The 27,953-nt window shown below is 43.7% G+C and overlaps 1 protein-coding gene across 2 annotated transcripts in view; it reads right to left on the bottom strand.

Annotated features, from left to right (window-relative positions):
* The window catches only part of LOC141270688 (uncharacterized), an 88,334-nt gene that overhangs the window by 21,692 nt on the left and 38,689 nt on the right, over nucleotides 1–27,953 (bottom strand). Inside the window, exons 5-10 of one of the 2 annotated variants that reach the window (XM_073680787.1) lie at nucleotides 13,209–13,358; nucleotides 12,900–13,079; nucleotides 12,693–12,816; nucleotides 12,512–12,609; nucleotides 12,223–12,313; nucleotides 4,172–5,731 (exon numbers count right to left, since the gene is read on the bottom strand). In XM_073680787.1, coding sequence (XP_073536888.1) covers nucleotides 4,172–5,731; nucleotides 12,223–12,313; nucleotides 12,512–12,609; nucleotides 12,693–12,816; nucleotides 12,900–13,079; nucleotides 13,209–13,358 — 2,203 coding nt within the window. The remainder of the gene's footprint in view (nucleotides 1–4,171; nucleotides 5,732–12,222; nucleotides 12,314–12,511; nucleotides 12,610–12,692; nucleotides 12,817–12,899; nucleotides 13,080–13,208; nucleotides 13,359–27,953) is intronic. The other variant, XM_073680786.1, reaches the window with a different exon arrangement.

The following is a 27,953-nucleotide window of genomic DNA, read 5'->3' on the forward strand; positions in this document are numbered from 1 at the left end:
TAAATAGGTTCCTAGACAAGGAAATAGTGGAGTTGCTGGAGGCAGGCTTTGAAGTGGGCTTCCAGATTCCTTCCGTCACAGTCGAGGTCCCAGTTACCAATAGAAACCTAAAATCAGCCTACCAGTACCCGGCAGTAGTTACGGAAAAGTTAAAAGAGGTGTCGTTAGGCAGAATGGCAGGACCATTCAAGGAATTACCATTAAAAAATGTAGTGGTGTCCCCACTCGTTGTTCTTCCTAAAAAAGAACCCAATAAATTTAGATTGATCCACCATCTTTCTTATCCAAGAGGTAGTTCAGTGAACGACGGCATCTCCGCTGAACTAAGCTCAGTGGTCTATACCTCCTTTGATGAAGCAGTCAAGTGTGTAAAATTATTAGGAAGGGGTACGCTGATGGCCAAGACAGATATTGAAGGGGCGTTCAGATTACTGCCGGTACACCCGGATAGTGTTCGACTGGGTTATTTTTGGGAAGGAACATACTATATAGATCGCTGCTTGCCCATGGGTTGTTCCATTTCCTGCTCCTTATTTGAAGAGTTCAGCTCCATCCTTGAATGAGTCATAAAAGACGTGTCTGGTGGGGCACCAATTATTCATTACCTCGACGATTTTTTGTGCTTTCGCCCAAAAGACTCACCGAGATGTAAATCCACATTAAACACCATGGAGTGGGTAGCGAAGTTATTCAGGGTCCCCTTAGCACCTGGAAAAACTGAAGGCCCGGCCGCGCAAATGTGCTTCCTGGGGATTGTCATCGACTTCGAGAAGTGGGAACTTCGGTTACCATAGGAAAAGGTGGTGGCACTAAGGGCTGAAGAGGCAAGGGCTAGGCGACTTAAAAAGTTGATGTTGAGGGAGACACAATCATTATTAGGCAAGCTGAACTTCGCATGTAGGGTGATACTCATGGGACGCATCTTCTCCCTTAGGTTGGCAGGGGCGACGGCATGGAGGAGGGCCCCGCATCACTACATCAGACTGACAAAAGAACATAAAGAGGACTTGACAGTGTGGGCCACATTCTTAGAAGGGTATAACGGGCGTTCATTGATAATGGAGGAGATGATGGACAATGTCGATTTGGAACTGTTCACGGACGCGGCAGGTAGCACAGGGTTTGGGGCGTATTTCAGGGGCCAATGGTGTGCAGGGGAGTGGCCCGATGATTGGAAGGAGACAGAGTTAGTAAAAAAAATAGCGTTGCACGAAATTTTCCCAATCACGGTAGCGGTAACATTGTGGGGCCAGCAACTGCGCAGCAAATGTATTTGATTCCGCTGCGATAACATGGGGGTAGTAATGGTAGTTAATAATTTATCAGCCTCTTCCCCACCAGTAATAAGGGTTTTAAGGCAACTAGTATTGGAATGTTTATTGATAAATGCCTGTATAACGGCCTCACACATACCAGGCGAAAAAATGTGATCGCTGACGCCCTCTCTTGTTTTCAGTGGGACCGCTTTCAGTCGATGGCCCCGGAAGTGGAGGAGAAGGGGCTCGAGTGCCCGTAACACTTATGGAAATTGGCATTTGTGCAGTCCAACCTTTAATTAAATCGTCCTTATCCCTAAACACGTGGAAGACATATCAGACAGCCTGTGGGGTTGTGGGAGGGTCGAAAATAGGGTATAGGTAATGCTTTGTCCGAAGACGATCAGGTAGTCGTGCTGCTCCTATGGTTCAGGGAAGGAGCTTGGGAGGGTTGGTCAGTCGCCAAGGTAAATCGGGTAATCGCAGGCATGGGATTTGGTTTTAAGTGCGGGGGACTTAGAGACTTGATGAAGAATCAATTAGTAAAACAAGCGGTAAAAGGGTTTCGTCGGAGGCGGGCGCAGAGGGATGGTCGGCGCCCAGTGTCGTTCAAACTTCTGGAACGCTTGGGGAAAGAACTGCTAGAAATCTGCAGCTCAGAGTATGAGATAACGCTCTTCCTTCCAGCTTTCTCCTGGGCCTTTTTCGGGGCTCTACGAGTTAGCGAGGTTGTAGCCCCATCTAAGAAGGAAGGTGGGGGGGTACTAGCAAGGGACGCGTTGGCAACAAAGGAAGGAGCAGAATTTTGGTTGAGGCAATCTAAAATGGACCAGCTGGGAAGAAGGAAGAAAGTATGGTTGGGAGCGGTGCAGGGGTCAGAAATGTGCCATTTAAAGACCTTCGAGCGTTTCAAGAGGTTTGGGGGGAATCCAAGTGATCCCCTACTATGTCACGAGGATAGGTCATTTCTATCAAGGTACAAATTCACCAGCATTTTTAGAAAATGTCTGAAAAGGGTGGGACTGGATCCGCTCAGTTTTGCTCCTCACTCCTTCAGGATAGGGGCCGCTACAGAGGCGGCGGCGTGCGGTCTAAGCACGGAAACCGTCAAACGCATAGGGAGCTGGGAAACAAAACGTTTTTTATCATACGTGAGACCAGAGGCAATAGTTAACTTGCAATAAATCTGTATGTTTGAGTTCTAATATCAATATTGCCTTCTGCTTAGGTTCCCCTTTACTGGTCGGGATAATAGGCCACACTTACATCCACTGGGGCGCGTTACGAGTGGATGTGAGGAGAGACTATATATAGACTTCACAGCTGCTGACCCCAGGGGTCAGGTACGCAAACATGGATATGAACTTGGAACTCCGTTCAAACTACTAAGTTCTGGATTCTCTTACGCAAACATGGATATGAACTTGGGACTCCGTTCAGACTACTAAGTTCTGGATCCTCTGGCAGAACGGTTACTGACACGGAGGGGCAGAACTAATTCAGGCACCACTGGAGTGGCTTCAGGGTTCAGGTGTCGCCGATGTGGCTTCAGTGTTCGGAGACTGATTGCAGAAGTCCAGAGACACAGAATACACGTTAAAGACTGACCGCACTAGGACCAAGGGCTTTAGGTCCATGACTGGCTGCACTAGCACCAGGGATTTCGGGTTCAGAACACTGGCCACACTAGGAACAGAGATACGGGTTCAGAACACTGTCCACACCAGGACCAGGGGACCTTACAACACCAAACTACCTAATGACTCAATGTGTTGCTTGGCTTGGCTTGTGTTTTAAACAAGATGCCTCCCAGCTATTGGCTGGCAGCCACCTTGTAGGTGAACCCTTGCACTAAATGCATTATGCTATATGCGTGCGCTACCCTGTTAAGAGCAGGGGAGTAGCGCACCCTAGTGATGCTGCCGGGAATCAGAACAGGAAAGAAGCAATGAGCACACCGGAGGACTACGCCGTGTGGCTGGGGCAGTGAGTATGCTGGCGTCCCTGCATGAAGGGGAACAATGCAGGGTCACCAGCAATAGCGTTACACATTTTCACACAAGAGGTATTGTCAGATATGGATAGCAAAGGGACCCTGAGTGTCCTAAGTGTCAGATTAAGTTGGGGGACACCTATTACATGTTATGGTTTACAGTGATAATTTTATGGGGTCAGGTTATTGAGACAATTGAGGAAGTCTTTAAAATCTAAGTCCCTGTAGCCCAATTAATATGTGCAATGGGGTACAGAGAAGGGAATCATTCCCAATGATGGCGAAAAACCTACTATACTTATCACGGAAAGAGATTAAAAAAAAAGGATCCCACCAGATGATCCTACAAAGAAGGGATGGAACGTAGATGTAACAAATGATTTCCAAAATGAACATGATTATTATTCTAACATACATCAGTTAAAGACATTTGTTCAAAAATGTTGTGAGGAAGGAGGAGGAAAATATATATTTTTTACATTTTTTTCAGGTGGTTGGTTGGGTTTTATGTGGGAGGGATAAGGAATAGTAGAATGGAAAACTGAGGTTAAGAGACTATAAGAAAAGAAGGAGCATCACAATACTTTTGTCCATATAGGGAATATAAAATGAAAGTGAAATACTCAATGCGTATAGAATATTACTTTTTATTAGAGTTTTGGATAACAGATGTCTATTAGTGACTGCATATATTCTTAATTCCAATGTAACTTCTAAATTGCTTTCTTTTTTTTTCGTTTACTCATTTTTTTTACATTGACTGTCTCAATTAGGTGTTGTCTTGTACTATTTATCAGTAAAATATATGGTTTCTCCCCATTTGAGTTGTTTTGATTTTGGTCAACAAAATATGATTTTCAAGTAAAACATTTCTCACCTTCTAGGTATTATATTGGCTTCTTCTGTTTGTGAGTTTTTTCATGTTTAAAAAGATCTGAATAGTGGGTGAAACATTTCCCACATTCTGAACACAAATATGGCTTTTCCCCTGTGTGGCTTCTCTGATGTCCAACAAGATTTACTTTCTGTGTGAAACATTTTCCACATTCTGAACATGAAAACTGTTTCTCCCCTGTGTGAATTTTTTGATGTAGAACTAAAAATGATTTCTGATTAAAGAATTTCCCACATTCTGAACATGAAAATGACTTCTCCCCTGTGTGAGTTCTCTGATGGACAACTAAAAATGATTTATGAGTAAAACATTTCCCACATTCTGAACATGAATATGGCTTATTCCCTGTGTGACTTCCCTGATGTGTAACAAGATTTGATTTGTCTGCAAAACATTTTCCACATTCTGAACATGAAAAAGGTTTGTCACCAGTGTGAATTCTCTGGTGTCTGACAAGTTGTGACTTCTGGATAAAACATTTACCACATTCTGAACACGAATATGGCTTCTCCTCTGTATGTATTCTCTGGTGTGCAATAAAATTTGATTTATCTCTAAAACACTTTCCACATTCTGAACATGAATATGGTCTCTCTCCAGTGTGAATTCTCTCATGTTTAAGAAGATAAGATTTCTCGGTAAAACATTTCCTACATTCAGAACATGAAAATGGCTTCTCCCCTGTGTGACTTCTCTGATGTTTAGCAAGATATGATTTACATGCAAAAAATTTCCCACATTCTGAACATGAAAAAGTCTTGTCCCCTGTGTGAATTCTCTCATGTTTAACAAGACCTGATTTCTGGTTAAAATATTTCCCACATTGTGAACATGAATAAGGCTTCTTCCCTGTGTGAATTGTCTGGTGTTTAACAAGAGATGATTTATTTGCAAAACAATTCCCACATTCTGAACAGGAAAATTGCTTCTCCCTTGTGTGAGTTTTATGATGTGAAACAAGACTTGATTTTTCTGAAAAACATTTTCCACATTCTGAACATGTATATGGCTTTTCCCCTGTATGAATTCTTTGATGTCTAACTAGATGTGTTTTATCTCCAAAACATTTCTCACATTCTGAACATGAATATGGCTTCTCCCCTGTGTGAATTTTCTGGTGTTTAACAAGATTTGATTTAGCAGAAAAATATCTTCCACATTCTAAACAGGAATATGGCTTCTCACCTGTGTGAACTCTCTCATGTATGACGAGCTCGGATTTCTGATTAAAATATTTCCCACACTCTGAACATGAAAATCTTTTCTCCTTTGTGGGAATTTTTTGATGTGTAACAAAAGACATATTGAGGGAAACACTTTTTCCATACTCTGAACATGAAAATGTCTTCTTTGCTGTCAGAGCACTTTGATATCTTTTGTCCCTTTTGTGATATTTGTTTTTATTACTAGTCTGTGATGAAGATAGGACCTGTTTACCAGGATCAGATGATAGATCTTTGCTGTGAAAAAATGATGATATATCAGGAATTGTAGCATACACTTCTATTGTATCTTGTGTGATATCAGATTCATCAGTTTTAGAAACTGAAGATGTCAGTTCCTTCTCTGATCTCCTGGTATAGTCATCTGTAAAGAATAAAGGCAATTATTACTTTTTAGTAAAATAAATATCAAAAGTATATGTTTACAACATTTGTAGATACAAAATCCACATAAATTTCAAGTTACAAATCCAATAGCAAAAACAAAGTATATCTGCTTCAATTATTAAAATATAACATCTTTATTTCAAATTGAATATTAAAAAAAAACAAAAAAAACAGGAGAAGTAGCAAATAAATCCCACAAAAACAAGTATCATGTATTACAGGTATTATGGTTGTTGTAGGCAAAATATACTTATACAAAAATGCACCACACTCCAAAAGGACTAAAGTAAAGACAAATGTCAAATACACAAGTTGTCAAAATTGTTGGTACCCCTCGTTTAATGAAAGAAAAACCCACAATGGTCACAGAAATAACTTGAATCTGACAAAAGTAATAATAAATTAAAAATCTATGAAAATGAACAAATGAAAGTCAGACAAGTTATTCAACTTATTTCTGTGATCATTGTGGGTTTTTCTTTCATTAAACGAGGGGTACCAACAATTTTTACCATGTGTGTGTATATGTGCCTTGCAAAGTCCTGTTAGGGCATATGCCAGAAAGTTAAAGCCTAGATAAAGCACTCTTGCGGAAGAGAGTTACACATAGGATCAGTGCGTAGGAGGAAAGTTCATAGTACATAACATATTGCAAACCAAATATTGCTGAGAATACTGAATAATTAATACTTATATTTGACCATATACAATGTAAGGATACTCCCAAACACAATATTTATCCAAAAAAAGACAGGAAGTGTATAAACCCAATAAAGTAAAAGAATATTTTTATTGAATAAATAAAACAAAAGACACTAAAAATATGGGGAGAAAGATGCAGAACAGAGCGACACATCACCCAGTATAGATACAATCAGCCAAGGACAACCCATGCATGGTAAGTATGGTAAAATAAAATCAGGTACTAATTAATCATAGAAGAAATCATGTATAGCATAATCCAACCATCTTTCTTGGATGGAGAGAAAATGGTCATGGGCACCTACCTAATAGGAAAATGTAATGAGGTAGCAGACAATATATAATACAATTGCCAAAAATGATAGTGACAATGAGTCAAATCCCAAATGGAAAATGCAATATTTTCCTCTTTGAAAACTATTTCCTAAAATGGCTATAATTTTCAATTTGCTGTAATATCTCCTACCATCCACTAGATAGCCACACTGTATTAGTGCACATGATTTCTTCTATGATTAATTAGTACCTGATTTTATTTTACCTTACTTACCATGCATGGGTTGTCCTTGGCGGATTGTGACGATTGTACATCCACTCATTTTAAATAAGAAAAATCCATATGAGTATGAATACATAATACAATGGATATAAACTATTTAGCCTTTAGTAGAGTTAACGATATAAATGATTCTGGCACTAGGAGATGAGTATGTTATGGATAAAACACTATATAAATTTCTATAGATTAATTTAGAATCAATTCATATATATTGTGGGTCCTCTATGCCGTTAAAATGCACTATAGGGCCGCAAATGGATTTGTGTTAGTTATTAAATATATATTTTAGAAATGTGATGATTTTTTAAAGTAGGTGTTGCTGTGTTAGTGAAGATATTGTGTGCTGAGTGACACGGGGAATAATACAATGGTAGGTGTGTATATTACCCAGAGAGGTCATCAGCTGTTCTAAATGAACTATGAGCACAGAACATCCTGCCTTCTAATGAACGGCAATGGGTATATAAAGTTTCTTAGTTGTATAGTACCATGCACCTGATGAAGGCTCTTCTCTTACGAGCAGAAACACGTTGTGCGACCATTTGACAGTCATCTGCTATTATGACTTTTGAAATGTTTTTATTTTTTATTGAAAACTTTTTTTAAAAAGTCGACTGGGATTTGTGGTACTAGCACATACCCACGGATTTAATCAAGTTTCAGTACGGGGATCTCCATATATCCACACGGGACAGCCTCCAGGATTACTGTTTTCTCCTTCTTACACGTGGAGTCCATTGTCGGGCAAGAGCAAGGGAATTACCACGGTTTTGGGATGAGCTGCATACCATCATTGGTGACCCCACCCAAGATACAAAACTTATACCAGAGTTGTGCCTTGTCTAGCATATACAGGTTTTATTTTTTTCCTACATTTGAATCTATTTATTGCGCTCAGGTAGCGCTCCCTTTCTGTCCCAGTCTTTTTCCTACCCAGATTCCTTAAATAGTTGAATAAAAACCCATAAAAAAATCTTTTGTAGCTTAAATTGATAAGAAAAACTTCAACCCATCTCACAAAAAAAAAGTAAGCCCCCACTCAGGTTCTTCATATAACAATGGAAAAATAGAAAATTTCCATATAACTAGTAGCCCAACGACTCTTAAAAAACAACATGAGCTTTTTAAACCAATCCAGCAAAAGCTACGCTTCCAAAGCCAAATGTCCCCCCTAACTTCTCAGCCTTAGGGTAGGTGCTCATGACCATTTTCTCTCCATCCAAGAAAGATGGCTGGATTATGCTATACAATATATTATATATGAATATAGGGGATTTTAAATTCAGCAGGAGTTGAAGAATAAATTGTGGGGTCTCCTAATACTCCTTGTGAAAATTAAAAAATTATGTTAATTCCTGTAAAGTCCTTAAAAAGTTAATGAACTAACTGAATGTGGTGTTATGACTTGAGAAAGAGTCACAGTTTGAAGAGACAAACAGTCGCACATACATGGGTGAATAAAGACCACTGTTTCGTTTCACTATCTCACGACTGGAGTGCTGCTATTTTTACAGTAGGAATGTAGTTTTTGATGCAATGAGACATGCAATTAACATATAGGTCCCCTATAGTCATTTCAAAAGTGATTTGTTACCCAAAACTATAGGTTTTGTAAAATTCAAGAACATATGTTAATAGGATGCTAAACTTTTAAGCCTTCTAACATGCTACAAAAGAAAATAAAAGGATGTTTGAAAAATGCTGCCGATGTAAAGTAAGAAAACAGAAAGTGTTACCGTATTTTTCGGACTATAAGACGCACTCTTTTCCTCCAAAATTTTGGAGGAAAGTGGGGGTGCGTCATAGTCCGATATACATAAATACTGTGGCTGTGTGTGGTGGGGGATATGAGAGAAGCAACAGTGACGGAGTAGCGGTGCACAGGCAGCAACCGCATGCTGCAGCCTACACTGTGCCCGCAGCACGGCTCCTGGTATGTATGGCACCCTTCATCCCTCTATGCATGGCCCTCCCCATCCCTCATCCCGGTATGTATGGCACCCTTCATCCCTGTATGTATGGCCCCCATCATCCAGGTATACTTGGCACCACCTGATCCCCGTCACGCTGCACAGAAAAAAAATAAACTTTCATACTCACCTCCTCTCTCCTCCAGCGCGGTGTCTCGCTCTGTGCAGGAATAGTCACTGCTCCCCACGCTGGGACTCCCATGGGTGTGGTGAATATTCATGGCCTTCAATAGTGGGCACACTGACAGATGGGCGCAGCAGGAGCCGCGCTGCGGCTACAGCATGCGCGCTATTTGGGAGAATGAATGGTCACTGCTCCCCACGCACGCGGTCCCGGCGTGGGGAGCAGTGACTATTCTGGCACAGAGCGGAACACAGCGCTGGAGGAGAGAGGAGGCGAGTATGAAAGTTTATTTTTTTTCTGTGCAGCGTGACGGGGATCAGGGGGTGCCAAGCATAGCTGGATGAGGGGGGCCATACATTCAGGGATGAAGGGTGCCATACATACCATGAAAAGGGATGAGGGGGGCCATACATACCGGGATGAAGGAGCCATGTATACAGGAATGAGGCATGAGGGGGGCCATACATACAGGGATGAAGGGGGCCATACATACAGGGATGAAGGATGAGGGGGGCCATACATACAGGGATGAAGGATGAGGGGGGCTATACATACAGGGATGAAGGATGGGGGGATATACATACAGGGATGAAAGGGGCCATACATACCAGGATGAGGGGGGGCCATAAATACCAGGATGAGGGGGGGTCATACATACAGGGATGAAGAGTGCCATACATACCAGGAAGAGGTATGAAGGTGCCATACATACCAGGATGGGGGATTGGGGTACCATGCATATCAGGATGGGGATGAGGGCCACATATAACAGGAAGGAGGGGGCCATATATATCAGGATGGGGATATTAACAGAATTGGGGGACATTACCCCTATAACAGTGTCAGCAGCAGACCCCCTTTCCCTTAACAGGGCATCATGACCACATTTTTTGCTTACATTTTTTTTTCTATTTTCCTCCTCTAAAACCTAGGTGCGTCTTATGGTCTGGTGCGTCTTATAGTCCGAAAAATACGGTATTTGGTCACTATTGTGTGTGGTATCGCTATCTGAGTTAAGTGCATACAAATTCAAAGTTTAAAAATTACCAATTCTGCAAAAGTTTGGCAAATTTTAGATTTTTTTTTATAAACGATCATAAAATATATCAACTTAAATTTACCACTAACAAAGTTCAATGTGTCACAAAAAAAAAATAATTTTCAGAATCATTCCGAATCGAAGAAGCATCCAAAGTTATTACCATGTAAAATGACGCGTCAGATTTGAAAAACAGGGCATGGTTAGGAATAGTAAAATTGGCTGCCGTGGCAAGGGGTTTTAATCAGATTATCTTGGGCGATAACTACAGTAGATATAAACTGTGACCATAGACAATAACATATCTACTAAAACGATCGTATTTTGCCCCAACAGTTTTTATCGGTAATGATTTAGTAACTAGTTGTGAAAAATCTCTGGACTATGTGACTTGGTGGCTCTTGGTAATCCAAACTATCGTATGGGCCAATATTTTCTGTAAGACGAGTTTTTTGAAAACATATTAGGCAGCATGGTGGCTCAGTGGTTAGCACTGTAGGTTTGCTGCACTAGGGTCCTGCATACCACCAAAGCAAACATCTGTAAGGAGTTTGAATGTTGTCCTCGAATTGTCTGGGTTTCATCCAACAGTCCAATGACATACTTTGTGACAGGGCGGTGGAGTCGGTAAGCCAAACCTCCGACTCAGACTCCTCAATTTCCATGACACCGACACCGACTCCCTCATACATGGCTCATGTTTAAGTGATAAATTTACTGTAGCACAGATTCATCTCAGCTAAAAGTCTAGACCCTTAGATCAGGAATAGGACATTTCATAACTTTCCCAAATTCTTATAAAAAAATATTCCCCACAAACTGCATTGAACTACTGTACCCAATTTATTATATATCTTAGGAGTCGGAGTCGGTCCATTTTATACCGACTCCACCAAAATGGGCTCCGACTCTGACTCCGACTCCACAGCCCTGTTTGTGAGTCCCAATGGAGGCAATGATAATAATGTCTGTAAAGTGCTGTAGACTATGATGGCTGTATATAAATAAAATAAAAAAAATAACTTTTTATCATAGTCCAGAGCTGAGGTGTCTTAACTTTAGGTCTCTGACATTTGGTAGAGACAATGGAGACCTTTTTTTAAAGATCAACAGAAACTTGCAGATGGGAGGTGGGCCAATGATACAACAATCAAACATATAGATAGGAAATGTGTAGAAATAGAAGACCTAGTAAAAAAACAAACAAAAAAACCCAATAACATGGCAACATATAGATCCCGATCAAGACAGTATGTTCAGGGGAGAGAGGTCTAACACTAAACAGGAGTTGTAATCACTTATGATGGACCCTTAAAGATACTATGAGTAGACAAAATGTTGGTTTTCTCTATTTTAGGAGAGATTGTGCAGTATTCTGAATTTCTTAGAATCAAAAACATAATGGAATTTATGGCTTAGGAGTCATTAGAGCCACCAACCGCGCACAACTTAGAGATATAATACGCCATAAGTGTAATGTTTTTTGTGTAGTTTTTCATGAACCTCTTTGAAGTTTGTCTATTTTTTGATCACGGAAACTGAAAAGTCAGGCTAAAGTATCTCAGACATAAAAGCAAAGTTTAGCCAGAAAGACTGGACCTGGTCTTGTACAGATCATATGAGCACATTCAGCAACACAGAAGGGAGAGATGGTAGATTCATCCAAAGAGATGCCAGTATTCGGGAAGACAATAGCATCATTACCCTCCGCTTTCTCTTATAAGCCCATGATATGGATGATATTATTCCTCTAATGATTTTCTAAGCTGTATGCTGTTCTTTGGCTTTGCAGTTTAGAGATCTGAGAAGCTAAGGGTCAGCATATCCTGCTTCCAGGAGTAGTGTGGAATCACTGGACTGTAAGCTCTGGCCAAAAAGAGGACTATGCAACAAAAAGTCTTCCAATGCCCAAAGTAATGGAAATATTTGTTGAGTGGAGGAGCATGTGGCATTCTAGAGGCAGAATGGTGACCACACGATTGTGATATAATGAGAATACACTGTCGATAAAGCAGCCACAGAGGGTGACTGAGAAGAATCTTTGACTTCTCTGCAGTTAGTGGTTACTACTCACCTGGGTAGTCATATGTAGGAATATCCTCTTTACACCACTCATCACCCATCACATATGTCTCTGTAGTATTAATATGGGTCAGATCTTTACCCTGAAACAAATATTGCAAAAGTCACAGACAGATGTAGAAGTCACATCTATGATCAGCTCTAATTCTGCCATCTCCACCATTCTCATTACACAAGTATAAAACATATAATACTGGTGGATAAAACAAGACTGAACACAAGACCTTCACAGTCGTCTACACATCATAGGGAAGATATCATGACACCTTCTTTCCATCTACCTGATGATCCTGAGAAACATTGGAAATTTGTTGTTTACAGTCCTGAGGAACAAGAGGACGGGGACATCTCTCTGGTGTTGTCCTCTTACTGGATAGATCTGGAGGAAACACATACAGGGACTGAATTCACTCTTTACATACAGATAATTATAGGCCATGTGTATTTAGTCCTGTCTGTTACCTGGTGATGTGAGGGGCTGGGGAACTTCCATCATGACGTTCTTGTACAGATCTTTGTGTCCTTCTAAATACTCCCACTCCTCTATAGAGAAATAAACGGCAACATCCTGACACCTCATAGGAACCTGACATATAAAATGAAACAATCAGCCCCTCGATCCCTTCATAGCGTTACTGTAGAATGTCCCAGCATTCCCAGCAGTGTCACCTCTCCAGTCAGCAGCTCAATCATCTTGTAGGTGAGTTCTAGGATCTTCTGGTCATTGATATCCTCATGTATTAGGGGGTGAGGTGGAGGCCCTGTGATTGGGCTCAGGGGTCTTCCCCATCCCTCAGACACAGGGTCCTGACAGCGATCACTAGAGGTCTTCTTCACTACTGTGTAATCCTGGTTATGGAGAGACACATTAATAAATCTCACTACAGACATTTCCAGAGTCCTCACCTCTCCAGTTCTGTCCATCTGTTATTCCCATAGATAAGAATGATGTAATGTGACGTCATCAGAATCTCTCACCTCTCCAGTAAGCCAGAAGAGGATCTCTAGGGTGAGGGGCAATATCCTCTCCGCCATCTTGTTCCTGTCCCTATCCATCCTTGATGGGTCAATCAGGAATATTCTCTTATATAGAAGATCTCCACTGAGAGGATCCGATATTGTAGGGACCTGAATGGGAAGAAGATGGTGATGTAACATCATAAAGATCCCATGTAATAAATACAATTACTGGAGATCATAGGATGAGGAGGTATAATGTGTTGATGTTGTATTCTCTCTTTGTAAGGACTGGTCCCTCTAGTTTGTGATGACAGGTTAGTACAGTACTTGTCTGTAGAGTTGGACATGCGGGTGCAGTCTGTGTGTGTGATAGAGAGGGACTTGGGAGTGCAGGCTCTGAATATGGGTATGATAGAGGGGAACTTAGGAGAGAAAACTAGGGCTAGGTGATTTTAACTAAAAATAAAGTGTTAATTTAAAAAAAAAAAAACTTTTAGACCATTTTCAATTATAATTGAATGATTATAATATTGATTAATATAACAATTTTCTGTTGTTTTTGCTAAACTTGATCAAAATAAGTCTAAAAAAAATACAGTATATTAATCACACCTGGAGCTTCTATAGACATCTATCCCTGGTCCCCTCCTGGTCTCTTGGACATTATGAGATAGTGTGCCATCACAAAACATTACTTCAGCAGTCACTGACAGTGATAATAGTAATGCAAAATTCCATCAGATGGAACAGTCTGTCATGCAACAGTCAAAAATGTATAAAGCAGCGGGACGTCGTTACAGTAATAATCCACTTTAGTTGGCAGGGAATTTTAAAAAAAATGTAATGTCTCATCTTCTATTGTAAGACTTTACTCACACCTGCTTTTAAGTTCCTTTCATTGTTTCATTTTAACCCTTTCCTGACATATGCTGCAATAGTACATGTTGTGGGTCCTGTCTTTGGTGCAATCTCAGGAACTGAGCCTGCATCATTACCAGCAGATGAAGGCTGTATTACACAGCCATCATCTGTATCTAACAGCAGTGAGTAGAGCTGACGTGTGTGCGTGTGTGATAGAGGGTGTTACACGGGGGAGTGCAGTTCTTGTGACCTGAAAATATAATGTAGATACATTTTAGAGTTTTTTTTTCAGAATTTAAGTAGTCATACCTTACTGGATAATCATCTCACAAAGTCATTTATATAACATAATGAATGCCATAAAAACAAAACAGAAACAATGGCTGAATTACATTACGGGTTTTCTTTTCGTAATTTCATAGTTCTTGGATTAGTTTCCTGTATTACAACACATTTTATGATAAAATGAACGGCGTCATTCAAAACTACACCACAACTCCTCTTGCAAAAAGCAATCCCTCATATGGCCATATCGATGTAAAAATAAAAAAGTATTTTCTGTACTGCTACACAACTTGACAGTGAACTCTTTTGCTCACTCATATAATATACCACAGTGACTCTGTATCGCAGTGTATTTTTGCCTCTCTGTGCATTGCTCCGCGTTGTGCAAATGTCTTTGGCTAAACTACAGCTACTATCACAACTTATTGCCAATCTGCAATTATAGCTGTAAGGTCACCCGAGTAGCCCTCTCAGTCTGTCTAACCACTTAGATGCCGTGTTCCTATTGGCCATGGCATCTGAGCTTTTAAACGGTCAGGATCTAAGGGGTATCATTTCTCTTTGTGGAGAGTGACAAACCAAGCCTGGCATGTCAGAGTGAGGAGACTTATAGGCCATGCCTGCTCCTCTCGGAAATTAAATATGCAAATTGCCTCTTAAGGGAGGAAGAAGACTTGAACTCTCGTGCCACCTATTAGAAGCAGCAATCCGAAGAGTCAATATCGACCCTTTAACGAGCTTTGTCATATGAATTAGGATAAAAGCCAAATCAGAATCTCAATTTGCAGACACAGTGTTTCAGGGTGTTGCCCCTCATCAGTGCAAAGTATGAGATCTGATTTGGCTGGGTGAGAGGCTTTTAGGATTGACTTTAGGATTGCTACTTCCAATAGGTGGCATGAAACTTCAAATCCTCTTCCTCTCTGAAGAGACAATTTGCATAAATAGCAAGGATGAGCTATCTATAATCCCAGTCTTGCAGCAATATGTGATCTAGGATATACCGCTGACACTCGCTGCAGATGAGGCGGACGCTAGTACTGTGCTGCATATTGTGTATAGTGCCATCTACAAAGTCAGACTTAGACAAAATAGCAGACCTGACACACCATCCCCCATCAAGGCGCTATGCAAGGTTCAGAGAATTTTGCTTTATTTGGTCATTCCCCTGCTCACTTTTTAAAGGGGATGTCTCCAATTTGGAAGTTATACCCTATGTGTGGGATAGGGGAGGATATAGAAAAGTTAAGATTTTTCTAGTCTCATATTTTATGAAATAAACTCTGAGGGGAGGGGGTTTGGTGGAATTTCCCATGGGAACCTAGCATGGGATGCTACTTTGTCTGTAAATGGTATAAAGTGCTGCTTACTGTCTGGTTAAACAACTTTTGCCGACGATCTGTGAGCGAGTATAAAGTAACCCTCCTTGCTTATATTGAGCAAAGCCTATCTCCCTAAATAAGGCCTCACTGGTGATCCCATACTTTTTCTCTGGGTCAGAACAAAAAGCTATAACAGAAGATGGTGCCAAAACCTGGGAATGAGGTCAACCAGCTTATTCGGAAGCTGTGTGGTGGATTCCCGCGACAGTGAAACGTTCAGCTGTAGCACTGTTAGAAGCAGTTTATTCTTATAGACAAGGTTGTACGCACGTTCCAAGATCTGGCATCACCAGTGAGTTGTATGAATGTATGAATCAGGGAGAGTGACAGAAAAGTCCATTTTTTGGTAAACAGACTCTGCCCTACCACTGCCAGGAGGGAGAGGTGCCCGTTGGCTTTGCTGGAAGCACAAAGGAGTGAGTTATTTTCTATCCCAACCCTGTCTGCACTCCTGTGAAATTTTGGCAAAAAGATGGTGTTGTGCACAAAGACCCCAGGCCATTTGGCTTTATCCTGACCATAACTTCCTGATCACTGGAGAACAACCGCTTGTAACCCCACTGATCCTGAGAACTGAGGCTCTGAAGAGCCATGTGTGAATGGAGCAGATGTGCATATGATCAATCACCGCTCCATTCACATGGGAATCCTCAATGTTTGGTTGGGATCCCAACTGTCGGTCCTCCAGCAATCGCAAAGTGATCCCCCCTACTCAAGGATAAGGGATAACTTTGAAGCTTGAGCTAACCCCTTTAAACAAATTGGTCAGGATTAACTTTATTTGCCCATAGATTTGAAGGCATAAAAAAAAAAAACAACACAAATACTAACCATGCCCAAGTCTAATGCCGCTTCTCCATCAGCAGGACAGAAAAAGTGGTACTGTATAGTGCATACAGTGGGGAAAATAAGTATTTGATACACTAATGATTTTGCATGTTTTCCCACCTACAAAGAATGGAGAAGTCTGTAATTTTTATCGTAGGTACACTTCAACTGTGAGAGACATAATCGTAAAAAAATCCAGAAAATCACATTGTATGATTTTTACATAATTAGTTAGCTTTTATTGCATGAAATAATTTGATCACCTACCAACCAGCAAGAATTCTGTCTCTCACACACCTGTTAGTTTTTCTTTAAGAAGCCCCCCTGCTCTGCACTCATTACCTGTATTAATTGCAACTGTTTGAACTCGTTACCTGTATAAAAGACACCTGTCCACACAATCAATCAGACTCCAACCTCTCCACCATGGCCAAGACCAAAGAGCTGTCTAAGGACACCAGGGTCAAAATTGTAGACCTTCACAAGACTGGTATGGGCTACAGGATAATAGGCGAGCAGCTTGGTGAGAAGGCAACAACTGTTGGCACAATTATTAGAAAATGGGAGAAACACAAGATCACTGTCAATCTTCCTCGGTCTGGGGCTCCATGCAAGATCTCTGCGTCTTATAGTCCACAGTCAGTAGGGTCAGCATTCACTGACCTCCCAGATTGCTTCCTTAAATCATAGGGTAGAGTATTCATAAGCAATATGCTCTCATCACTGAGATAGCTGAGCGGCTGCACAGTTCTCTCTCTCTAATGCAGAGCTTGGAGTAGGTTAGGCAAAGCTGACATCCACATGAAGGTTAATAGAAAGAATCTTTGATGCACAGGCTGAAGAAAAATAAAACTGTCACATGTAGAGAATACGTTGATTTACATTTAGCAGAAGAGTCTACGTCTAACAGACAGAAGCCAATCTCCGATATTTCCACGTGTTGCTCTGTCTGTGTATATGTGTGACACCGTCCTTGTTTTCCCACATTTAAGTGTGATTATCTCAGATCCAACAATAGTCCTTGTTTTCCCACATTTATGTGTGAGTATCTCAGATCCACCAATCAGTAGCAAATTTGAAGATGCAACCCAGGGGCCCTTACTGTGATTGTGAGATTTGTAAAGGGTAACGTCTTTCCTTGTGGAGAGTGCCAAGCTGATGTAAGGAGAGCTATAGGCCATGCAATATGTCTATGAAAACATGTATTGCATCTTCAGAGGGCAAGAGGACCTGAATTCCAATGACACCTTTGGGAAGTAGCAATCCTAAAAGTCAATATCACCCCTTTAAAGACCCTTACCAGATGACTTAGGATAAAATTGCTTGACCTATAACTATTTATGCGGCTTGACACTCTCCACAAGGAGAGACGTTAACCTTGTTAACCTGTCAGAAGCCTGTCATCCAGCCAAATCAGAACTCTTGCTTTGCACTGAGGAGGGTTAAACACCTTGGAACACGTGTCTGAAAATAAAGTTTGCCTTTTATACCAAGTTATGTGGCAATCGTTGTTAAAGGGTCGATATTGACTTTTAGGATTGCTACTTACTAGTGTTGAGCAAACATGCTCGACACTGCTCGGTACTTACCCGAGCATCACGCTACTCGGGATGTTCGGCGAGCACCGAGCATTTCCGGGTTACTCGGGCGGGAGATCGGATCTCCGCCCTGCATGTTTGGCGCTCTTTACAGAGCCAATGAACATGCAGGGATTGTCAGCCAGTCACTGTAATGCCGCAGCCATGTTGGTTGTGGGCATTACATTGATTGGCTGGCCGCACAGTGTCACCTCAAGTATTTAAAACCGAGCGCCGCCATCTTGGACACAGACGGCTGGGATCAGACAGTGTAGGGACAGCGCTGCTGATTTAAGGAGAGATATATACTGCGAAATAGTTAGTGTAGGGTCTGTAAAGGCTGCCAGATCAAACAAACAGTCCTTCTCAGGACTAATAACCATCCCAAATATCAGGCAGGGAGGCAGGCAGGCTGTATAGAAGACGCAGTGGTTATACCAGCAAATGCTCCATTACAGTCCTGTGTGCTCCTGTTGCTGAAATTGCTGGACTTAGCTCCAGGTCTCAGGGGGCCAGGAAAAATCCTTTTTTTTTCATCTAAATACTTTTTTTTTTCCTCGTTCACACTGTACAAATAACCGTCTTATTAACCTTTTGGTGTTCCCCCCCCCCGCAAAAAAAAAGTGTGTCTGTGACAGTTCAGACACAAATATATCTGTTGAAAATAGTCTGGTGTAGGCCAGAGAAACAGAAGTGTGGTTTTGCAGTTCCACTGTAAAAAATCTCTATTATCCTGCTTTTGGCATTTTTTGCCGTAAAATAAAAACTAATAGTATCTCCCTGATTTTTTAGACACAAATATATCTGTTGAAAATAGTCTGGTGTAGGCCAGAGAAACAGAAGTGTGGTTTTGCAGTTCCACGGTTCAAACCTCTGTATTATCCACTTTTGAGCCATTTGTATCTAAAAAAAAAACAGTTTGAGTGTGTCGCTCACTGTTCAGCCGCAAATATATATATTTAAAAAAGTCTGGTATACACCAGTAAATTATTATTATTAATTTATATAGCGCCATTGATTCCATGGCGCTGTACATAAGGGATTACATACAAAATAAGAATATCACTACAGTAAACAAATACTTTTTATTACCCTTTTTCCATTGATAGTGCGAGTGTAAGCTATTTTACTTCCTTTACAATGGGCAAGGCGCGTGGCAAGGGACGTGGAACTGGACGTTCTGGTGATGGTGCGTGCAGAGGACGGGGCCATGGCCACGGTGAAAATGTGCCACAATCAACAGCCACATCTTCTCGCTCCCACTTCTTGACCGAATTACTAGGGAAGCACAGAACACCAGTATTGCAAACTGATCAGTGTGAACAGGTTATTAATTGGATAGCAGATAATACTTCCAGTTACCTGGGCACCACCACCTCCGGTCTGTCTTCCACACTGTCAAATCTTAGTAGCCGTGAGTCTCGACCGCATACTCCTCCTCACCCTGATGCTCCTTCCTCCCACCATGCCGAGTGTCGTCAGACAGCAACTGATCCCACACTTGGACACTCTGAAGAGCTGTTCAGTGGTCCATTTCCAGATTTATGCCCCTCGCCTGCTCTTCTTGAAGTGGTGGAAGAGGAGATCCCATGTAGCTATGCCCAAATATTTGAACAGCCACGACCACAGGAAGTCGACGCTGGCAATTTGTCACAAGAGGTGGACGATGACGAGACACAATTGCCAGGAAGGGAGGAGGAGGATCGTGGTGCGCAAGTGGAAGAGGAGGAGGTGGTGGATGATCTAGTAACTGACCCATCGTGGCAGGAGGACATGCAGAGCGAAGCCAGCAGCACACAGGGTGAGGGAGGCAGAGTACCCCAACAGGCAGGAAGAAGCAGTGTGGTGGCCGCACACAGAAGGCAGCCAACTGTTCCCCGTAACACCAACACGAGGGAAGTTGCCAGTACAACCTGTAGGTCTTCCAGAGTCTGGAATTTTTTTAAAGACTCAGCTGATAACCCCAAAAAGGCCATTTGTACCACCTGCCATGCCAGCATCAGCAGGGGTGACAAAACTACCAGCCTGACCACCACCAGCATGATCAGGCACATGGCAGCAAAGCACCCGAATTTGTGGGGCGAACCCCAGGGTACACGACCAGTGTCAGCAGGTGTCACCACTGCTTCTTCCGCTGTTGTGCGTGCAATAGAACCCCCTGTTGTGTGTGCAAGGCAATCCCCTGTCCATACTGCATGCAAAGATGCCCCCTCCTCTCAGTCTTCACTTGTTATGGCAGTTTCTCAAGAAACAGCATCAACGTCCACGTCCACGTCCCACCGCAGCATTCAATTGTCCATATCCCAGACCTTTGAACGAAAGCGGAAATTCGCAGCTGACGCCCCACAGGCCACAGTCCTAAATTCGCACATTTCACGACTGCATGCGTTGGAAATGCTGCCTTTTAGGCTGGTGGAGACGGAATCCTTCCGCAACCTTATGGCGGTGGCCGTCCCTCGGTACTCGGTCCCCAGCCGACACTATTTTGCCCGGTGTGCCATCCCCGCACTACACAAGCACGTGTCCCAAAACATCTGCCGTGCCCTCAACAACGCAGTTACTGGGATAGGCCACCTGACAACGGACACGTGGACAAGTGCTTGTGGCCAGGGACGGTACATCTCCCTGACGGCACACTGGGTAAACATTGTGGAAGCAGGGACCCAGTCGGACCATGGGATGGAACACATCCTCCCCACACCGAGGATTGCGGGCCCTTTGTCAGTCAGAGTTGCCTCCACAGTGTACAGCTCCTGCGCATCATCCTCCTCCTCCTCCTCATGTTCAGCCTCCATCTCAGATATCACCACATCAGTTACAAGCTGGAAGCAGTGCAGTACTGCCTCCGCCAAGCGGCAACAGGCTATACTGAAACTCATAAGCTTAGGTGAGAAACCTCACACTGCTTGTGAGTTGTGGACAGCTGTGAAAGAGCAGGCAGATCTGTGGCTGAACCTACATCCAGGCATGGTCGTGTGTGACAATGGCCAAAACCTGGTGGCGGCTCTGAGGCGAGGCGAGATCACACACGTACCATGCCTGGCTCATGTGCTTAACCTCGTGGTTCAGCGGTTTCTTAAATCGTACCGCGAGTTGCCAGATCTGTTCATCAAAGTACGCCGCCTGTCAGCTCATTTTCGCAAGTCGGCTACAGCTTCCGCCGCCCTTGCTGTGTTGCAGCAGCGTTTGCAGCTTCCGTCACACCGACTGGTGTGTGATGTCCCCACACATTGGAACTCTACCCTCCACATGTTGCAAAGGATTTGTGAGCAGAAGATAGCAGTTGTGGAGTACCAGCTGCAACAAGGCCGTCGATATTCAGGTCAGACTCCACACATAAGACCTCAGGAGTGGACCTGGATGTCTGACATATGTACCATCCTGACAAACTTTGAGGAGTCCACTAAGATGGTGAGTGGCGATGACGCCATCATTACCTTCAGCATTCCACTTGTCTGTCTTTTGCAACGCTCTCTGCAGAGAATTAAAGAGGAGGCATTGCAGCCAGAGTATGATGAGATGGATCAAGAAGCTGTAGCGGTCGATTACACACAGCCCAGCCTCATCTCATCCCAACGTGCATTGGTGGACAATGAGGGAGAGGAGGAGGAGGATGAGGAGGAGGAAGAACAGGAGCTTGTATCATGCGCTGTAGACAGTAGTACCTGTACAACTGTCATACCATCGGTTCAGCGTGGGTGGCCTGAGGACAGGTGGGAGGAGGAGGAGGGGGAGGAGGAGGAGAGCATGGTCAGTCGTCATCTTGGTGAGGACACGGAAGTCTTGCCCGATACCAGTCTGGCACGCATGGCTGACTTTATGTTACGCTGCCTTAACCGTGACCCTCGCGTTGTGAAAATGTTGGGTGACAGTCATTACTGGTTGGTGACACTTTTAGACTCCCGCTACAAGGAGAACTTTCACTCTCTTATTCCTGAGGTGGAGAGGTCTACAAAAATGGGGCAGTACCAGAAGGCCCTTCCTGCAGAACTGTTAAAAAAATTCCCATCTGAACACGCTAGCGGCAGAGGTCACAGTTCGTTGCCCAACCAAGGCGTACATGTGAGAGAGACGCAACTCCAATCCAGCAGAGGCAAGGGAACACTGTCAACGTTCTGGGACAGTTTTCTCAGACCCTCCCTTCGAACAGACCCTGAGGCGCGGGGTACTCTCACAAGGAATGGAAAGTGATTCCTCTGTGCCTTTTAATTATTGGGTATCCAAGCTGGACACTTGGAATGAACTCGCTCTGTACGCCTTGGAGGTCCTGGCCTGCCCTGCCGCTAGCGTGTTATCGGAGTTTTTAGTGCCGCTGGGGAATTAGAACTGATAAGCGCACTCGCTTGTCAACTGACAATGCTGACAAGCTGACCCTTATCAAAATGAACAAGGGCTGGATAGGGCAAGACTTCTCATCACCACCAAATGACAGCAGAGTAACATAAAGTCAAATCCACTGTGTTATTTCGGGAGGTTTATTCACATGCACCGCTTCACACCCACACATGGGTATACGCTACCTCATTTCGGCTGTTTTATGTTCTTCTCCTTATCCTCAGCCTCCACCACCACTATACCACCAGGGTGACCGTGGTCCGCGTTGCCATTATTGAAAGTTCCTCTGTCCTTATTTTTGTCAGCTTTTGCTTGGAAGGCATAAGCAAAGACTATGGGAGACCCACTCCCCAATAATGGGAATGTTTTTAAGATGCTGTACTGTATGGCTCTTGTAAGGGGCATTAAAACCGTCTTGTTAAGCTACTGCAACCTCCACGTCTCTTCCAAGGGGCATTCAAACCGTCTTGTTAAGCTACTGTGACCTCCACGTCTCTTCCGAGGGGCATTAAAACCGTCTTGTTAAGCTACTGCGACCTCCACCACTTTTCCAAGGGGCAGTAAAACTGTCTTGTTAAGCTACTGTGACCTCCACGTCTCTTCCGAGGGGCATTAAAACCGTCTTGTTAAGCTACTGGGACCTCCACGTCTCTTCCGAGGGGCATTAAAACCGTCTTGTTAAGCTACTGTGACCTCCACGTCTCTTCCGAGGGGTATTAAAACCGTCTTGTTAAGCTACTGTGACCTCCACGTCTCTTCAAAGGGGCATTAAAATCGTCTTCTTAAACCACTCTGAACGCCACGACTCTTCCAACGGGCATTGCATTTCCTCCTAATTTTAGTCAGCTTTTGCTTTTCAATGCAAAGGCGAAAACTAAGGGAGACCCACTCCCCAATAATGGGTAGAAGGTTTTTAGTACGCTGTAATCCACGTCTGTTTCAAAGGGCATTGCAGTTCCTCATAATTTTTGGAAAGCCTTCCATTCACTGCTTAGGCCAACAGTGTACAGGAGACCCAGTTGCTATAAATGGAAAAAAAGGTTTAGTTAAGGCCCTCTGACCTCCATGTCATTTCCAAGGGGCATTGGAGTGCCTCGAAATTTTTGGTAGGCATTGCACTCACTGTATGCCCTATAACTGTGCAGCCGAACCGCTCCTTTTGTTACAGAAACATATCCTACAAGACATATGTGGTTGACTGGCCTGATATTGATGTGAATGGTCCCTGTTCCTCCTGCTCTTTCTCCTTTGCCACCACCTCATCCATCATTTATCACCTGAAGCTTTGTTTTAACGGGAGTCATAGAACTGGGATAGTAGCAGGAAAACATCCAGCAATCCTCGAAAGAGGTAGGATATGCGCCAAAACGCTGACCACCTCAGGCCTAGCTGCTACTACATACATGCGCTTGCATTCCAAGAAAACAAAGCAGATGCTAACTTCTATCATCATCATCATGCTCCTCACCTTTGCACTCTCAACTCCTCTGATGGAGAAGCCAGAGCCCACTGGAGGAGTCTGGTTCTCTGGTGGGCTCATCCAATGCTGCCCTAAAGCAGGCCAGGCTAAGAAAAGTGTGTGGGAAGGTGACAGGAGAAATAGGGACGGCTGGGGACCGTTTATGGACACCCGGCCACCCCCAGGCGGCTGGGGACCGTGTGTGGACACCCGGCCACGGGGCGGCTGGGGACCGAGTATGGACACCCGACCGCCCCCTGGTGGCTGGGGACCAAGCGTGGACACCCGGCCACCGGGCGGCTGGGGACTGAGTATGGATACCTCGCTGCCGAAGCAGCCATGAGGTAGTGGCCAGATTCAACCTCCTCCAAACTAAAAGGCCCCATTTCAAGTGCAAGCTAGCAGTATGGTATTGCAGCCTGGGGGAGGGTGGCAGGCTGCACACTTACCCTTGCATTAAAGAAAACAAAGCAGATGCTAACTTCTATCATCATCATCATGCTCCTCACCTTGGCACTCTCACCTCCCCTGATGGAGAAGCCAGGGCCCACCGGAGGAGTCTGGTTCTCTGGTGGGCTCGTCCAATGCTGCCCTAAAGCAGGCCAGGCTAAGAAAAGTGTGTGGGAAGGTGACAAGAGAAATAGGGGGGGGGGCTGGGGACCGTTTATGGACACCCGGCCACCCCCAGGTGGCTGGGGACCGTGTGTGGACACCCGGCCGCGGGGCGGCTGGGGACCGAGTATGGACACCCGGCCGCCCCCTGGCGGCTGGGGACCGAGCGTGGACACCCGGCCGCCGGGCGGCTGGGGACTGAGTATGGATACCTCGCTGCCGAAGCAGCCAGCTTCGGCCTCCTCCAAACTAAAAGGCCCCATTTCAAGTGCAAGCTAGTAGTATAGTATTGCAGCTTGCGGGTGGGTGGGTGGTTGGCTGGCTGCATATTTGTTTGCATTGCAAGGAATGGGGGAGGTACAATTGAACACTGCCCTGGGACAAGGACTTGCACTGGGATAGTTGCAAGTCTGCATCTTCTGATGTGGCAAGGATCACTTCTGATGGGCACACTTTTAGGCAGTGACCTGGGTGTCAGAGATGCTTCCAGGGGTCTTCCCCATGCTGTTCCCATGTCTTTTCAGCACTGTATGCATGTGTCACACAGCACATGGCCAGATAAGGTTGTAAAATGTTAAAATGACATTTCCCAGTGAATGCATTTGTCACGGTTGAAAGCAATACAAAAGTGCAAAAACGCATAAAAAATGCTACTTGTGAACATAGCCCAAGGTGTGGAGGAGTATTTTTGGGGGGGGGTTATTTATTTTACCTTATACACAAGTCTTTACCCTGGAAAGGAACTTCCTTAACATATTTCACAGGAAATTTTATTCTGTTTCGTTTTTTAACGTTTTATTGTGAGCCCTTAAAAGTGGCTTAATACCCCTGACCACGTTGTTGACAGCAGTGACCTGGGGGTCAGAAATGCTTCCTGGGGTGATCCCCATGCTGTCCCCATGTCATTTGAGCACTGTCACTATCGTTTTCGGCACTTGTTAGGCTTTTAAAAGACTGCCGGGGGTGCCGCCACAAAAATGCTCGGGTCTCCCATAGACTAACATTGGGCTCATTGTTCGGGTCGAGCACCCGAGTATCACAGCGAGCTCGGCCCGAGCTTTGAGCACCCGAGCATTTTAGTGCTCGTTCAACACTACTACTTACTAACAGATGGTTCTAGCGTTCAAGTTCTTTTCCTCACTGAAGAGACAAATTGCAAGATTTCTGTAACGGGAAATAAGAGTGAAAACCAGCAAACTCCTGGATCCTGCTCGGCAGTATGATTAGCGCCATGTCTGACCATAATAGTCTCTTATATTTGACAGATTGGTTACAGCAAAATATGACACTGCATTATTATCATTATTTCCCGATTTCTCATCTGAACGGCACAAGTAATGGCCAACTTCCAAAAGTGTTAGGCAACAATTAAGAGATCTACTTACAGCGATCAGCCACCGGTGTAAAACCATAGAGGATCCTATGTAACAGTACAATTACCCGGAGATACAGCATGAGGGGATATAGTGTGTAGATGTTGGAGTCTCTACTTTTGTATGTACTAGTAATGATGGGTCTTAAAGTGCAGTGATAAAAAAAAACTGCAAAGGGGTTAATGTCCCCCGCGCCCAGTAATGGGGGGTCTCCACATACCTCCACCTGCAGAGCCGCCACCACATATATGGCTGTTCTGTGCACAGGACCTGTGATGAGGTCACAGTCATGTGATCAATCTCTTGGATGGGAGGAGCCAAAGGATTCCATAACATTGTACATGGAGTAGAGCCGTGTGTGTAAGATGTGCACAAAGATGTGTATATATAAAGGGCATGGAGCAGAGCTTTTTGCATATGATCTGAGCGGAGTTGTGTATGTTATGTATGGCGCGGAGATGTGTATGGAACAGAGCTGTGTATGTTGTGTATGGAGCGGAGTTGTGTATGGAGCGGAGTTGTGTATGGAGCGGTGTTGTGTATGAAGCGGAGTTGTGTATGGAGCGGAGTGGTGTATGGAGCGGTGTTGTGTATGAAGCGGAGTTGTGTATGTTGTGTATGGAGCGAGATTGAGTTTGGAGCAGAGTTGTGTATAGAGCAGAGTTGTGTATGGAGTGGAGTTGCGTATGTCATGTATGGAGCAGAGTTGTGTATAGAGCGGAATTGTGAATGTTGTGTATAGAGCGGAGTTGTGTATGTTGTGTATGGAGCTGAATTTTGTATGTTGTGTATGGAGCAGAGTTGTGTATGTTGTGTATGGAGCAGAGTTGCGTATAGAGCAGAGTTGTGTATGGAGCGGAGTTATGTATGTTGTGTATGGAGCGGAGTTTTTTCTGATGTGTATAGAGTGGAGTTGTGTATGTCATGTATGGAGCAGAGTTGTGTATGGAGCGGATTTGTGCATGTTCTGTATGGAGCGGAGTTGTGTATGGAGCTGAATTTTTTATGTTGTATATGGATCAGAGTTGTGTATGTTGTGTATGGAGCCGAGTTGTGTATGGAGCGGATTTGTGTATGTTGTGTATGGAGCGGAGTTGTGTATGCTTTGTATGGAGCAGAGCTGTGTGAGATGTGTGTGGAGCAGAGCTGTGTGTATGATGTTTATGTATCAGGGATTGTTTATGACCCTTGGAGCAGCAAATGAAAATTCTGAATAGGGGGAATTAATTCAACATTCTGGTCTGTTGCTGTTGGGGAGATGTCCATTGAGGAGGATGTGGGGGAAGTGTAGGAGGGAATAGATTAGCAAAACCTGGGGTTGGACCCAGACCAGTGCCGAACCATGGTAGTGTGACCACTTATCTTGGTACCAGTCAAAACATTGACTTAGTAGTCCGTAAAAGCCATATTCTGTCCCTACCCGTAATTCATGCATTTTTGAACGCTATGCCAAGTATGAGGAGTAGCTCACGTTCTCCTGCATGTGAGAACTTAGAGCTGGGTATTGAGGCTGACCATACATCATCAGTTTACGAAAGACTGTTGATCGAATGAGCCAATATTGTTGTCTCCTGGGCAAACAATTGGGTGTAAATAACTAATGATACAACAAAGAAGTAGGAGAAGTAATCAGAGTCCTGCAAGTAGTAGATGATGATGGTGATGACTAGAGATGAGCGGATTGGGCAAAATTCTAATTTGCTTGTTTATGAAGATTTTCTCTGGAAATTCCATTTACACAGAAGTTATTCTCTGCGAATTGAAAGTCCTTTATGCTCCAGATCCTAGAGCATAATAAACATAAAATATACTTAAACTCACCTTCATCACTTCTCTGGCCCCTTCGCTTCTCACCGACACTTGCCTGGTCGCATCTACTGATTACTGCCACATGCGCTGAATCTCCGGGCTTTTTAACGATAGGCTGGGACTGCTGGCTCTGATGAGGCCTGGAAAGGTTCTGCACAAGTACATGTAAAGTCATGATGTCATTGCTTCACAATGTGCGCTGTGACCTTGCATGCAAATGTGATGAAACATCCCAGCATAAC

This window comes from Phyllobates terribilis, unplaced genomic scaffold, assembly GCF_046119375.1.
Source record: "Phyllobates terribilis strain yellow unplaced genomic scaffold, ASM4611937v1 Scaffold_5__5_contigs__length_657084704, whole genome shotgun sequence".
Classification (NCBI taxonomy): Eukaryota; Metazoa; Chordata; class Amphibia; order Anura; family Dendrobatidae; genus Phyllobates; species Phyllobates terribilis.